Source organism: Candidozyma haemuli, assembly GCF_002926055.2.
Source record: "Candidozyma haemuli strain B11899 chromosome Unknown D_2014730914, whole genome shotgun sequence".
NCBI classification, from domain to species: domain Eukaryota; kingdom Fungi; phylum Ascomycota; class Pichiomycetes; order Serinales; family Metschnikowiaceae; genus Candidozyma; species Candidozyma haemuli.
Window position 1 is genome coordinate 882,423 of NW_020289911.1, and position 14,654 is coordinate 897,076.

At 47.5% G+C, this 14,654-nt stretch overlaps 8 protein-coding genes across 8 annotated transcripts; 5 read left to right on the plus strand and 3 right to left on the minus strand. All coding sequences in view use genetic code 12, as the record gives it.

Annotated features, from left to right (window-relative positions):
• Positions 1-99: 99 nt before the first annotated feature.
• Positions 100-1,872, plus strand: FRS1 (phenylalanine--tRNA ligase subunit beta; the record flags this gene model as incomplete). The annotated part of the gene is made up of 1 exon (XM_025486491.1): positions 100-1,872. One exon carries the CDS (start codon positions 100-102, stop codon positions 1,870-1,872), a length of 1,773 nt encoding a protein of 590 aa, XP_025344041.1.
• A 798-nt stretch (positions 1,873-2,670) lies between these two features.
• Positions 2,671-3,285, plus strand: SEC4 (Rab family GTPase; the record flags this gene model as incomplete). The annotated part of the gene is made up of 1 exon (XM_025486492.1): positions 2,671-3,285. The coding sequence occupies one exon, from the start codon at positions 2,671-2,673 to the stop codon at positions 3,283-3,285; it is 615 nt and encodes a 204-aa protein (XP_025344042.1).
• A 187-nt stretch (positions 3,286-3,472) lies between these two features.
• On the minus strand, positions 3,473-3,883 carry MCI4 (Mci4p; the record flags this gene model as incomplete). Its single annotated transcript, XM_025486493.1, has 1 exon — positions 3,473-3,883. The coding sequence occupies one exon, from the start codon at positions 3,881-3,883 to the stop codon at positions 3,473-3,475; it is 411 nt and encodes a 136-aa protein (XP_025344043.1).
• Positions 3,884-4,538: 655 nt separating this feature from the next.
• Positions 4,539-5,216, minus strand: IFU5 (WW domain-containing protein IFU5; the record flags this gene model as incomplete). Its single annotated transcript, XM_025486494.1, has 1 exon — positions 4,539-5,216. One exon carries the CDS (start codon positions 5,214-5,216, stop codon positions 4,539-4,541), a length of 678 nt encoding a protein of 225 aa, XP_025344044.1.
• A 433-nt stretch (positions 5,217-5,649) lies between these two features.
• Positions 5,650-6,840, plus strand: CXQ85_002832 (uncharacterized protein; the record flags this gene model as incomplete). The annotated part of the gene is made up of 1 exon (XM_025486495.1): positions 5,650-6,840. The coding sequence occupies one exon, from the start codon at positions 5,650-5,652 to the stop codon at positions 6,838-6,840; it is 1,191 nt and encodes a 396-aa protein (XP_025344045.1).
• A 1,232-nt stretch (positions 6,841-8,072) lies between these two features.
• OPI1 (transcriptional regulator) lies at positions 8,073-9,344 on the plus strand (the record flags this gene model as incomplete). The annotated part of the gene is made up of 1 exon (XM_025486496.1): positions 8,073-9,344. The coding sequence occupies one exon, from the start codon at positions 8,073-8,075 to the stop codon at positions 9,342-9,344; it is 1,272 nt and encodes a 423-aa protein (XP_025344046.1).
• A 614-nt stretch (positions 9,345-9,958) lies between these two features.
• On the plus strand, positions 9,959-12,385 carry CXQ85_002834 (uncharacterized protein; the record flags this gene model as incomplete). The annotated part of the gene is made up of 1 exon (XM_025486497.1): positions 9,959-12,385. One exon carries the CDS (start codon positions 9,959-9,961, stop codon positions 12,383-12,385), a length of 2,427 nt encoding a protein of 808 aa, XP_025344047.1.
• A 343-nt stretch (positions 12,386-12,728) lies between these two features.
• Positions 12,729-13,880, minus strand: CXQ85_002835 (Zn(2+) transporter; the record flags this gene model as incomplete). Its single annotated transcript, XM_025486498.1, has 1 exon — positions 12,729-13,880. The coding sequence occupies one exon, from the start codon at positions 13,878-13,880 to the stop codon at positions 12,729-12,731; it is 1,152 nt and encodes a 383-aa protein (XP_025344048.1).
• Between the last annotated feature and the right edge of the window lie 774 nt (positions 13,881-14,654).

The following is a 14,654-nucleotide window of genomic DNA, read 5'->3' on the forward strand; positions in this document are numbered from 1 at the left end:
GACTCATTTTTGAGCGCGTAATTTTCAGTACTGTACTACTCACTTTAAATTTCCAAAAAAATTTAGAGGTGCACCTATCTTAACCAAATTCACTGAAAAATGCCAACTATTCCCTGTGATAAGGCTGATCTTTACGATCTTTTAGGTAAAGAATACACCACTGAAGAGTTCGACGAATTATGTTTCGATTTCGGCCTTGAGTTGGACGAAGACACCACCGATGAATGCGCTGAAGGTGAAAGACCTCAGTTGAAGATCGAGATTCCTGCCAACAGATACGATATGTTATGTATCGAAGGTATTGCTCAAGCTCTCAATGAGTTCTTGGGTAGAGCTGAAGCCCCAAAGTACGTTTTGGAGCCATCTAAGCCTGAGATCACCATGACCATTGAGGAATCCACCCAGCAGATTAGACCTTACGCTGCTGCTGCTGTGTTGAGAGATGTGGAGTTTGACGAGAGGAAATACGCTTCCTTCATTGCTTTGCAGGACAAATTGCACACCAACTTGTGCCGTAACAGAACCTTGGTCGCTATCGGTACCCATGACTTGGATACCTTGACTCCTCCATTCGTGTACCAGGCTCTCCCACCAAAGGACATCAAGTTCGCTCCATTGAACCAGGAGAAGGTTATGGACGGTGCTGAGTTGATGGACTTTTACGAGAAGGACAAGAACTTGGGTAAGTACTTGCACATCATCAAAGACTCCCCAGTGTACCCAGTCATCTACGACTCTAAGAAAACTGTGTGCTCTTTGCCACCAATTATCAACTCCAACCACTCCAAGATTTCTCTCAATACGAAGAATGTGTTCATTGAAGTCACCGGTACCGATAAGACCAAGACTGATATCGTCATTGAGCAGATGGTCGCCATGTTCTCTACTCACTGCAAGAAGCCATTCGTGATTGAACCAGTCCAGATCAACTCTCCTCACAACAAGCAAGACAGAGTGAGCCCTAACGTCACTCCAAGAAAGTTCCAGGCCGAGGTTCCATACATCAACTCGTGCTTGGGCTTGAAGTACAGCGCTGACGAGATCGCCAAATTGTTGAAGAAGATGTCCTTGCAAGCTAAGCCATCCAGCGAGGAGAATATTCTCGATGTCGAGATTCCAATCACCAGAACGGATATCTTGCACCAGTGTGATATCATGGAAGATGCTGCCATCGGATACGGTTTCAACAACTTGAAGAAGACGAAACCTCAAAGTGATTCTTTGGTCGCTGCTCCATTGCCAATCAACAAGGTTGCTGACATTCTTAGACTCGCCTCTTCTCAGTCGGGCTACTTGGAGGTGTTGCCTTTGACCTTGTGTTCTCACGACGAGAACTTCAGATTCTTAAGACAAAAGGACGAAGGTTCTACTGCTGTCAAGTTGGAGAACCCTAAGACCTTCGAGTACCAAGTTGTCAGAACCACGTTACTACCAGGTATCCTTAAAACGATCAAGGAGAACAGAAAACACTCTTTGCCAATTAAGGTCTTCGAGTGTGGTGACATTGTGTTGAAGGACGACAAATTGGAGAGAGGTGCCTTCAACCAGAGAAACTGGAGTGCCATCTACGCTGGTAAGACTTCTGGTTTCGAATACGTCCAAGGTTTGTTGGGCAAGATTATGCAAACTGTCAGAACCCCATGGATAGAAAAGCCTCAGGAGAACAAGGCCAGAGGTTACTGGATAGAGCAGGATGACGCCAACCCTACTTTCTTCCCAGGAAGAGGTGCTAAGATCTTCTTCAGAGTTAGTGAAGGAGCCGAGCCCCAGCATGTTGGTGCCATTGGTGTTTTGCACCCAGAGGTGTTGAGCCACTTTGAAATCCCATACGCTGCCTCGTCGGTGGAGATTAATGCTGAGGTTTTCTTGTAAACAAGGCCATGATATTCGGTCCGTCATAGATATTTGGAATACTACGTCAACAGTTAAGCATGTGTAGACTGAAGAGAGACAACGTCTATATACATAGAGCCAGAACTATAAGGCCATATGAGTTGGAGTTACTCCAACTATTTTACCCAATTTTTACGTCATTCTCACCGAAAGCAACCAAACCAAACAAATCCCAAACCTCATGTCTCCCCCTACAAAAGTGTATTTTCCGTGTTCCATCTCCCTCACTGGCTGTACCTGAGACACGGTCGCAATCCCTCAGTCTCCCTCAGTCTATACGAAGACGAGGGAGGAGCAAGAAAGGGACAAGTATATAAACCCACCAAAATCCCTAGAACAAAAAAACCAATTTTCCAAAATCAGTCCACTTACTCATCACCAATTTTATACTTTCCATCTCTGGCCACCCAATTTTCCCCCAAATCCACCACCCTGAACGGCCCGTTCGGAGGCTGGTGACTACAAGGAACCGGGGCTTTCGTGCAGTACATATACTGTGCTGGCACGACCAGCTCCCGTGCACCTGTCGCATATTGAAGTCAAACCAAGAACCACGGAACAGCTTCAGGGCAAGAAATAGTGCTAATTTTTTATTTAGAAAGAACAAGGTCGATTTCCCCGTGCCTTCAATAACATTCAAAGAGCCAATTCGTCGCACATTCATTCAGTTGCCGACGTTTTTTTTTTTTTTTACTACTACCAAGTGCTCGTCTTTTCTAATAACCTGTTCGGTTGCTTAGCCCCTAATCGATTACACATAGTGAAAACCAGCACAACATGAGTGATAAAGCGCCATCTAGATCGTACGACATGATCATGAAGTTGTTGCTCATCGGAGACTCCGGTGTGGGCAAGTCGTGTTTGTTGTTACGTTTTGTTGAGGACAAGTTCAACCCTTCCTTCATCACCACCATTGGCATTGACTTCAAGATCAGAACCATTGAGAGCAAAGGCAAGAAGATCAAGTTGCAAGTCTGGGACACTGCTGGCCAGGAGAGATTCAGGACCATCACCACTTCGTACTACAGAGGCGCCAGGGGTATCGTGTTGATTTACGACGTGACCGACGCCAGAACTTTTGAAAATGTCGAAAACTGGTTCAACACCGTCACTCCACATGCCAACGAGAATGCCCAGATTTTCTTGGTTGGTAACAAGTCTGACGACCAGGAAAACAGACAGGTGTCCAGAGAGCAAGGTGAGGAGTTGGCATCCAAGTTGAAGATTCCATTCTTGGAGGCTAGTGCCAAGACCAACGAGAACGTTGAAGCTATCTTCTACGAGTTGGCTGGTATCATTCAAGATAAGACTGTCGATGAGGAGCCCCAGCAGGGCAGCTCAGGCATCAATGTTTCTCTGACGACTAACAGCGTTAAGAACAACTGCTGTTAAAGCCGCCCCGGACCCAAAGACCATCCGCTTCAGATATAATTGTGGCCTATCATGACCTATTGAGGCCTTTTCTGTCTTAAGTGGAATTACTAATTTTAAGCTGCCTTTATAGCGTTTATTCTTTACGTGTTGGATAAATGATACTTATTTTACATTAGCCCTATACTTATTCTTCTGTCTCTCCAGTTTACTGGTTGATCTTTCTACCAAAGTACGTCCACTGGTCCTCCAATGGCTTCTCCTCCAATTCTTCCCATGCCTTCAACTGGGACAACTCTCTAGCCAAGTGCAACTCGTCGTTGGCCTGCACAACAATCTCTTCAATCAAACCACCACCAATCTTGTTTTCAATAACCTCGTTGATTTCGTTCTCTTCAACAATCTTCAATCTGTTCTTGGTCATGGCCTCCACAGACTGTCTGTAGACGGAATGCTCTGGGAAGTTTTTCGTAAGGAAAGACAAGGTATGAGTATAAAGGGAAATCAATGCTGGTCTTGGGTTTGGGTGCTGGTACAAACCGGCCAAACCGGTTGGGTAACCGGAAGCAGCCTTGACGAGGACCTCCTCGGCCTGTCTTAACACTCTGGTGACTCTCATTATGCTGGTTATTTGGTGGATCTAAAGGGAGGTTATATGCTCAAGATGCTCAAGCGTAATAGAAAAAAATGCCTTTTGGTTGGTTGAGTCGTGGTGCACGGGTGTACAGAAGAGGGCCTCCAAAGCTGACCAACCCACCATCCCATATAATTGACTAAAGAAGAGGAAAAAGCAAATTAGATATTTAAGCTGGAATTGGAAGAGGATTAGGATCGTAACGGTCTTTTTAGTTTCTCAAATGCATCTCTCGTTGTGAAGATGTATATGGTCTTCTTTCTGACTGGTTGCAAAAACCCGCTTCGGGAAGTAACCGGCTCCAGGAGTCGATACAATGACTCGGTGTTACCTGAAAATGCTTGGAAGGGACATAGAGAAGGTACTAGTGCTTTTTGAATGTTTCAGAGTTTCGACCGAGGCAAGGTATAGGATTCCATGTTTCCGCTTTCCCCCAGCAACAACGTAGCCTGGACATACCAGTCTCTATCACAATTCATCGTCTACATCTATTTCTTATGAATGCAATGATACATTTGGGGCTTTCAGAAAGCTCTATATATGACAAACGAGGGTAGGCAGGAACAATGCTACAAAGACAAACCGTAGGAAAAACCAACTCGCTCTAGACAGCAAAACACTCAATGCTTCTTCCCTGTTTTTAAAAGTCTCCACCGTCAAAGTCACCTCCACCGTAATCTCCACCGCCATCGTCCATGTTACCGTCCATGTATCCATCTCTATAGGCATCAGCCTGTCCACCAGCAATGGCATTACCCATCATCATACCACCCAACATACCAGCACCAGCACCTAAGGCCATACCACCGGCACCGCCCATTCTACTACGCTGTGGTTGTTGTTGCATCTGCTGTGGAGGCATTTGCTGGTATGGAGGGTATCCATAACCTGGCTGAGGAGGATAACCATAGCCCGGTTGAGGGGGGTAACCGTAACCCGGTTGAGGAGGGTACCCGCCAAACTGTTGAGGAGGACCTTGGCCATATCCTGGGCCGGGACCTGGGCCAGGGCCAGCACCGGCGTTTCCGTAGCCTTGTTGTTGGTAACCGCCTGCGCCACCACCCAGATGATTCTGAGCTGGAGCAGCCTGAGCCTGGGGCTGGCCCTGGGAACGATCGCCACCAGAACCTCCTCCGTTTGGATCATATGGAGGTGGAGCCACGTCATCATCGTTCTTTCCCCAGGTTGTTCCCAGAGGAGCGTCCCATTGGGACTTCTTGGTGCTCAAGTCCACGAAAAACCAATGTTTATAGTTATCGTCGAAACGAGCGGTCCAGCCGTTGGGGACGTTTGGAGCATTGTTTTTGTCCTGGGACATGTTTTCTGTAAACAGTTAAGATAAGGAACTTCTGGAAGAGTTATCAGATCAAAGCCTGGAAACGAGTACTCGACATTGTGGGGCACTGGTGCGATGACGTATACTGGTATAACTGCATGATAATACAGTTGCCAGAAGGCACTAGAAGAAAATGGACAACAAGTAGAAGTACTTCAACGGTCAAAGTAGCACCAAAACTAAAAGAAACTTCTTTTATACTCTGTCTTGATGTTTAGGTACAGCCGTGTTTTAATGCACTGTCCCCTATCTAGTGCGCTGGTGCGGAACTGGAGTTGAGCTTTGTGAGACTACTACTTTTCTTTCCAGTGGAGCCCAGAAAACACAAAGCACTGGCATAGAAAAAAGACGTGTTTTATCTTTCGTAATGATCTTCAGTTATCTCTCGTGGGCGTGGCTCGCTTGTCTTATGACAATGAGTGTTACTTCTCTGGACTCGCCACATGGTGTTTTTGCAGCCAAACCATCATCTGTCTATGATCCGTTCCAATTGGCTGGGTTTTTCAATGAAACTTACCATAGATGGAATACTAGATGGTTGGGGCTGGATATGCCTCAGTTTGTTAACCAAACAAGTGGCAATTCAGCCTTTCTTCCTTATCCTTCGGTTACTCGGTTTCTCCCTTTCGTCTCTGCCACTGGTGAATGGCCTACCTTCGCCTCCATGCAAAAGATCATCACTTCTGCAACAACCTTGAATGTGCTTTTCTGGGCAGCTCTCTTTTTCTTGTTCTTTTATTGGTGGCGGGTGGCTGGCAATAGACTCAGGGTCATTCAGGCCCAGGAGGCGGAGCTTGCTGGGATCAGAAAGGGGTACGATGCAATGAACCAGTTCGTTTTGGGCCTCAGCCGTCCAGTTACCAGTCCCATCGATACTGTTGGGTTTCTCACTTCTTGTCCTCTTACGCCAGAGCAACAGAGGCAACTCCAGCAGGCGGTAGCCACTATCACGGCCCTTTCGGTTCAGTATCAAACTGTGAAGTCTATCAACTACCAGAACTTTCCCGCTGCCATTGTTCCACCCAAAGGATCCACCAAGGGATCATCAGAACACGCAAAACATTGTTCTGACTCGCTGCTGCCAGGAAACCATCCACCCAACGTGTGGCTCAAGCCAGCGTTCAAGAAAGTGGTAGAAGTGCCCAAGAAAGCTCTCACGTATGTGGCCCCAACCAAAATCCAAGCAGCTAAGGTGACGACACCAGCACTGTTGGTGCAACCAGCTCGTCTGGCTGCAACTAGACCATCGTTCGACATCTCGTCAGCAGAAGGCAGAGCTGCTCTTAGAAGCTACATAGAAAAGCAGATGGAGACCAAAAAGGGCCAAACCGGCACCAAAACAGGAGAAAGCGCCCCTAGCTGTCAAGAAGCCATCCCAACCAAAAGCGAGATCCTAGCGGTTGAACCTGCCATGCTGCCAGAGAGTCTGGAGCCCCGTCCCACATACGCACAAGTGTGTAAATACGACCCGGTAACAAAGAAGAAGTACAGAAGGGTTTTCGTTCCCAACCGAGGATGGGTATCGATGCACCGGTTTGAGCAAGAAGAACAGGTTTACGGCAGCGGCAATACGGTCAGAAGCAAAGCGGAGGTTGGTACTGCCTAACAGCGATCAGCCTTGGGCATAGCAGAGCACACACTCAGCATGTGAGATGGGAAAGCTAGGCTTGGTACGTAAACCTAACAATCACAACAATAGGTGTCAGATCGATGCTGTATGGGAACGTATGCTTGGAGAGACAAAGAATGGGCCAGGGTAGAGATCATCTGCAAACAGTGCATTTCGAAAGGCTGGTGAAAGCAGGTGAAGCCGAAGTCAGGGTGGACAAGAATGGTTGCGAAAAAAAAGTGTAAGGCAAAAGGGCAGAAAAAATGAAGAAGGGATAGTGTTCTGCCGCATCTCAGCCTCCTTGTGTAACCTGAAACAAGCCAAGCTGGTACCACAAAGCATGGTCTGTTACCCAACAACTAAGGAAGAGTTATCATATGGGAGAAGGCACCAAAAGTAATAGAAGCAGAAAAAGAAAAAAAGAAAAAGGAAAGGAGTCACCGATTTAAGACACACCACAGGTTTCTAAGTATATGCTTTAACCTCCTAAGTCTTGTCCTGCCCCTAGCACCAGAAACTGGTCCATAGTCAAGGCTTATTTTTGTGGCTAGTCCTGACAAGAGTGAGGTGGGGAAGAGCCAAAAGTTACCCCTCCTAGCCCCCAAAAGGCCCAGAGGAGTCAAAGTGGGGGGCCTTCTCTTCAGGAGAGCCGTTTAACGATCTGACAGTAATTTTGACAAACAAAATTTAGTCTAGCCAGATTCAGGGCAAAGCATCTGCTTTTGGGAGCTCGGCGTGGCGGGACACTCCAGGAGTTTTTTTCGCATCTCTGCCATGGCCTATCTTGCCTTTGCCCAGGTTTTTCACGCATATGACTTTCCGCAGCCTACGCGAGAGAAGAATACTGCGAAAACACAAAGGGTGGTGGGAAAGAGCACGGAATTTTGGAGGAAGACTGGGGAAAAAGTTGGTCTGTATTATTTGCAGCCGCTTGAGAATGCAAGGAATTTTGTGCATTTTTTTTTTTTTGTTGTTGTTTCGTTTGTTCCCTCCAAGCTTATCACATGCCCCCCTGAAGGCTCTTTGTAAGGCCAACTTAGGCCCTTCCACTGGCCTGTCTGAATTTGCATGCACCCTCTGCGCGAAAGAAACCTAGGGTTCGCTTTTCACATGTTCCTCCCTCGCAAGCATTTCATCTATATCAGCTGTGAGCTTCCCACGAAAAAATAATAAAAAAAAAAAACCTCCTCCTCACCAAACACATTTCCGGTCCCAACAACATCTTCATAATGACCGAAGGCAGAAAGAGAAAGTTGTCAGATTCGCTCCCTGAGGACCCACCGCCATATGAGCACGGCGAACTCCCTGCTAAGCTAGCCAACAAGCTGCCGCTAGTCGGAGCTGCCACGGTCTCGGAGTCCGCTATCAGTGCAGAAGCCACTGGCAGCCCAACCACACCAGACTTGCCTCGCCAGGAGAATGATGAAAGTGCTGTTTCCGCCGCCGAAGTACTTGCAAACCTTGCCCACTCGCCAGGGCCTGCGGATTCCAACCCGGACTCCTCCATAACCTCACCCATGTCTACCACATCGTTGACCGACTTGGAGCGCCAACAACACCCTATCGTGCTGTCTGTGAGTGCTGTGAGTAAACTTCCTATCGTGACAAATGCGGTGAAATACTATGAGGACTCTAAGCGTAACTATGCGCCGTTTAACTATGCTGCGGGTATTGTCGAGAAGGCAGCCATGCCAGTGTTCAGTAAGATTGAGGTGAACCTTAACAGCATGCACCAGGCGAAGCTCCACGAAGCTCGCAGGCAGAAGAAACGTCGTGTGGTGCTGCCTACGGAAAAGACAGAGACTAAGAAGCGGTTGAAGTTCTGCTTACATATCTTGAAGCTCGCTAACAGACAGATAAACGACAGGGTCAACTGTCTCCAGCGTGCCATTCAACCCGACAGTCCTGTCAGTGACCGCCATCAGGAACAGCTCTCTACTCCTCAACTGGAGGAAAAACACGATGATACCCATGTTCTCACGCGGCCAGAGGCCCGGCTGGAGACGGACTTGACGGCGGTGAACTCGTCTCGTCTGGAGTACTCTGCAGACCCGCAGGAAACCCAGACTGAGATTGTCACTACGGTCAAGAAGATCATTCACGTCATTTCCAACTTCCGTCCTTCATCCTTGGTTGCCGATAAAGGCCCCGGTGGTGAAGGTTTGGAGAGCGAGGACTACAGGCTCAAGTCGACCATCAGGGAAATCATTCTCAATTTGCCCAACCAGGTACAGACGAATGCGGCTAGCTCATCGCAGACTAACGACAAGATAGTTACATTTGCCAAAGAATCACTCAACATGATTGGCAGACTAACGACGGTATTCAACAACCAGCTTGAAAAGGCTGAAAGTTGGGTAGATGGCGAGGAGACTGCGGGAGAAGAGAACGACGAAGGTGAGATCCAGCCGCTGCTGCACCAGGTGCATGACGAGAAAAGCTCAACTTCTCACGAAGAAAGACCTGTCAAGACAGAGACACGCGATGTGGTTCAGCAGTAGAAAAAAGCAAAGCATAATCTCTCTGCCCATAGCGCGGTGAAACATCTGGTACTAGCATGAAGCGTTAAGCTCCCCGGTCTCGGCTACGGTTTGTATTATATAATGGGGTAAATTCTATGGATATAGTTAATATGGCAGCGTTTCGGCATCGACGAATAAGGCTTTTAGTGTAGATCTAGGGAGAGGCAATAGACGAAGTCACGAATTAGCGGTGCTATTTCAGAAGGTGAAAGGGGGCCTCTACCATTACCTAGTTAAGTCATGGGGGTGAAGGGTCCACTAATAGTAATGTTACCGCAAGAGGAAATATGGAGCTGCGCGGAAGGGCCTGGGAGTGCACACAAGTATGGAAAACTTCCCAATCGGGAATAGTAATAGGGTAGCGCACTTGATGGCACAGGTATGGGTTCCACGATTGGCAAAAAGCTCATACCGTTTTACCCAGATATGGCAAGAGCCTCTGGATCCATTGTGGAGAAATGGCATTTATTGTGCCAATATATAAAAGATTGGCACTTTCTGCTCCAGGGCATTTCCAAAACACCTCTTTTTCTTCCCGTCGCTGGTCTTATACCCATCATTTTGCAGCCAAAGACATTTTTTACCAAATAACTATGGCATCCTTACAGCTCAGCACCGCCGAACGCAACAAGGTGAGAGCCCTGTGGGGCGAAGCCATGGCGATGAAAGATTACAAGACTGAGCAAGTTATCAACGAGTTGTTTACTGAGCTTTGTCACAGCAGTGATGATGCTAGAGATTTGTTTGAGAACAAGAAGGTGAGAGCCGAGCAGGAGAAGCTCTTTTCTGAAATTATGGGTTTCACCATGATGTACCTTCACAATCTCGATGTTTTGGATGAGTGTATCAACGAATTCATTAAGGAAAACCCCCATGTGGTGAGATGTGGTGTACGTTACTTGGAGCCTATGGGAGGTGTAATGATTCAGTATTTGCGTAGTACGCTTGGACCACAGTTTCATGCTGGTTTGGAGACTTTGTGGGTCAAGACGTACATTTACATTGCCAACTGCATTTTGCAGAATGAAGAGCTGGACGTGGAGCTGTTGCTCTCTGCCACTGGTGGCCGCTCGTCCGAATCTGAGACTGAACTGTTGGAGGAGACTGCTCCTTTGAAGGTTCCAGCTAGATCTGCTTCTAGGGCTTCTGCTGCTTCTCCACCAGTTGAACAACCACAGCCACAGCCAGAGCCACAAGCTCCTTCTTTCAAGAGCAGCCCACTTCCTCGTCTTCAGGAGGAATCCGCCGGAAACAACACCATTCAGATTAACCTTCAGAATGAAAAGTACAAGGGTTTCCGTCGCTCTGTCACTGAAAGCCCCAAGGAACCCGTCCTGGTGAAGGTTCCTGCCACTTTTGTCAAGCAGCCGGCTGCTAAGGCTCCATCTATGCCACAGAGCCCAAGACAGAGTCTGCCAGTGAGCGAAGGTCCATTTGACCCACGTTCTAAGAAGCGTTCTAGCGGTGCTAGCAACCTTTCTCACAGCTACAGCTTTAACGATGCTGTGGGCACTGAGCCTCAGTTGACTCCTCGCTCTTCTAGAAGAGACCTGGCTGCTCAGTTGCAAGAGCTTGGTTTGGGCTTGGACACTGACGACTTTGAAGTCAAGTCCAAGACTGCTCCATTTGACCCTCGTCGCTCGCTGCACCACCGCAGAACTTCGTCTGACTTGGGTTCTTCTATGGAGCACCCACTGCCTGAGAGTGCTCTGCGCTCTTGGTCTGGAAGCTCTTGCGAGAGCCCTATTCTGGATGTTGAGGATGAGTTCAACTTGGCTCCACCTGAGGAGGACTACCGCCAGAAGCGTCAGAACCAGGTTTTCGACAGCAACAGTTTTGGTATCAAGGGCTTAGCTCCTATTGCTGAGACTGAGGTTGACGAGGAGACCTCTGACTACGACAACAGCCAGAAGGATGGTTCTTCTAGAACTTCTTCCTTGTCTTTGCACAACCTGGACTACAAGTCTTCGATTTCTCTGGGCCTGGGATACTCTCCAGATGTGGCTAAGAACTCTAACGGATACGGTTTCCGCAACCACAACACGAAGATGTCCCAGCTGAGCGATATCAGCTTTATGCAATCGTTGCCTGCTCCTTCTGCCACGGCAGCTTTCCCTATGATGCATCGTGACTTTGGCTCCACGCCTTCGTTGTCCACCAGATCGATGTACACCCCAGGAAAGAGAGCTTCTTTGGGCTTCATGCGTAGTTCGTTTGTGCTTAAGAAGGAGATGGAGGAATTGGGCTACAACCACGCTGAGAATGTCTCTTTGCTGAATGTTTCCATTACCGAACAAGCTCCTCGTGAGGCTCTTGCTCCTCCATCTTTGGCCAGACTCACAGCTTCTCGCAGTGTTTCTTCTTTGCCTTTGCAGCCATCTGCTGAAGCCTTTGCCCCAGCCAAGGCTCAACCAGCTCGTACTCCAGCCGTTAATGCTGCTCCAGCTGCTCCTCGTGGTTCTACTGACAAGAAGAAGAAGCACGGTTTCCGTGCCAAGCTTGGCTCTATCTTTGGTTCTTCCAAGGAACAGAAGCAGCCTCTGAAGCTTGCTCACAACAAGATTTCTGCTCCAATCAGTGTGCCAATTCCTCCTTCCTCCAAGGGTGTTCAGAAGGAAGGCACCATCCCAGTCAAGCACCACGCTCCAGTGAGACGTCCAGCTAAGGCTCCAACTCCAGCACAACCAAGTCTCGACATGGCTAGACGCGGTTCTATGTGTTCATCGACTTACGATGTTTCTACTATCAACACAACCAGCCGTGTTTCAGCATCTGATGTCAGAAGACAAAGCAAACAGGCTCCTCCTGCCGGTTACGCCGCTTCTGTCTACTCTAGACCAGTGGTTAACGACAACGAGTCTGTTTACTCGAATGAACTGACGGTCTCTGGTTTCTCTTTCTTTAAGAGCAAGTCCAAACTGAGATACGAGTCTTTTGATGATCAAAAGAAAAAGAAGAACAAGTACAATGTCAAGAAGGTCCCTTACAAGACAGTCTACGTAAAGGACTTTGTTCGTTAATAAGTACACCATTCCCCCAGCATAATAGACATTGACATCCATTCTTCTTTTGCATCATCGTATTTCGTCATTGTTGGCAAAAAACACTATTACTATTAACGGCACATCGAGCCCAACAGATTGTCCGCCGCATGCTTTAGTGTTTGCTTGATATTTTATTTCGGCCCAGTTTCATTCGCTGGTTAGGTTTTTCAGGTTTTATTTAATTGAGTTTATAGTGGTTTGTAACATACCTATCTAAAAATTATACATTATGGCACACCAAAACAATTCAAACAACGATCTCTTAATTTTTAAACACTCATTTTTTTTTTTGGTTTTTTACTTCTTTGGGGAAGGTTGCTCAAATACACTGAGCGCTGGTTTTAGTGGTACCGTAGAGGGTGCTGGACTGCCTCTGGATCTGTTTAGGAAACTCAGGCTGGATGGTGACAGAGTCAATGCCATACTTTTGCAAGAGTCTTCTAACCTGAGCAACAGTCTCAACGAAAGCATTCTTATTGATGATACCTTCACCCTTTTGGTCCTGGACACCAGTCTCGGGATTTTCGTTCAATTCAATGTGCAAGGAAGCAATCATAAAGTCCTCGTTCAAGTTCCAAATGTGGAAATCGTGGATAGACTTGATGGTTGGCAACAAGGTAATCTCCTCAGCAATCACATTAGGGTCCAAGCTTGGAGGAGTGGCCTGCAACAAAATCTTACAAGACTTTCTGCAAAGAGGCAATGCAGTAGAGAAGATGATGGCAGTAATAACAAGCGACACGATAGGGTCACTGTAGAATCTCCAGGAGTAGTCAGTCTTCCAGATGAACAAGGCGGTGATAATAACACCGACATTACCCAAAGCATCACCCAAGACGTGCAAGAACACACCCTCCATGTTCATAGACTTCTTCTTAACGGTCTTCTTATCCTTCTTAACCAATGGCGACTGCTCATTGAATCTCTCCACGACATTATCAGGGAAGAAGTCCGAAAGGTTGGAAGTTGGAGTGTCATTACCAGCGTCGCCAACATTTTCCTCGTCGTCGCCATGGCCGTGGGAGTGACCACCACCGTGGGAGTGACCGCCACCACCATGAGAGTGACCGTGTTCGTGGAACAAAGCCAAACCAACAAAGTTACTGATCAAACCAGCACATCCCACAGCCAACACAAGCCTTGGAGATGAGATCTCTGGAGGGTTAAAGAAACGGTTGATGGCCTCAATGATAATAGTAAAACACAAGGCCAAAAGGAACACAGCATTGATCAAAGCACCCAAAATCTCAGCTCTCTGCCAGCCATAAGTATAAGTCCCGTCAGCAGGCTTCAGCTTCTTCACCCTCACCGCCCAGAGGGCCACAGCAAGAGAGATGATGTCGTTAAGCATATGGAAAGCATCAGCCACAAGCGCCAACGACTGGACCGTGTAGCCCACACCGGCCTCTAAGATAAGAAAGATGGTATCCAACACCAAAAGCGAGGTGATTCTGATTTCTTTGCCTTGCATTGGAGGAGAGAGAAAGAGAGTGTTGTAGGATGAGAATTAATTTTGCGATTACGCATTTCTTTCCACCAACCCGCAGGGCGAGATGCCGCCCCAGCACATCCTCATTGTTATGGTTTGCCGGAATGAGGAGTAATGGAAAGCCCAGACAAAGAGTAGGAGGCCAATTCGGCAAAGGAAGGTAGTGTAAAGGTTGAATTAAGTAAGGGGGTGTATGGATCAGGCAAGGGGGGGATTTGCCGCCTTAGCTTCGCTTCGCCTTTGGAGGCATTTGACAGGACGCTTAACCGAGAGAGTGCCGCACTGGAGAGAGCAAGCCGTGCCAGCGATAAAGGCCAAGAGGAAAGTGGAAGAGGGAGTGATATGATTGGTTGAGGGAGAGGGGAGGTTGAGAGGATTTAGAAAATTGGGGATCAGATTGTCATTCTGGGGTTGGGTTGGTTGTGATGGGGTGTTTCTGCAGTTGGAAGGAGGTTAGCGCTGTGGAGGCGGGAGGGGGGCGGGAAAAAACTGACATTCTACACTTGCATTAAGCCAAAGCAGAAAGTATGCATTTGAAAAGTTCTAAAAAAAAAGAATGTAAAAAAAAAAAAAAAAAAAAAGGAAGAGCTAAAAATGGAGGGAAATAATGGTGAAAAGACACGGCCCATGGTGATTGGGATATGTCTTCAAAAAAACCCCCACAAAAACATGCTCTTGATGAATTCGTAAGCGTAAAAAGACCGCGCCGTTGATGGCCATGCACCGACTATGATACAACGTAACGTGGGTGGTGGC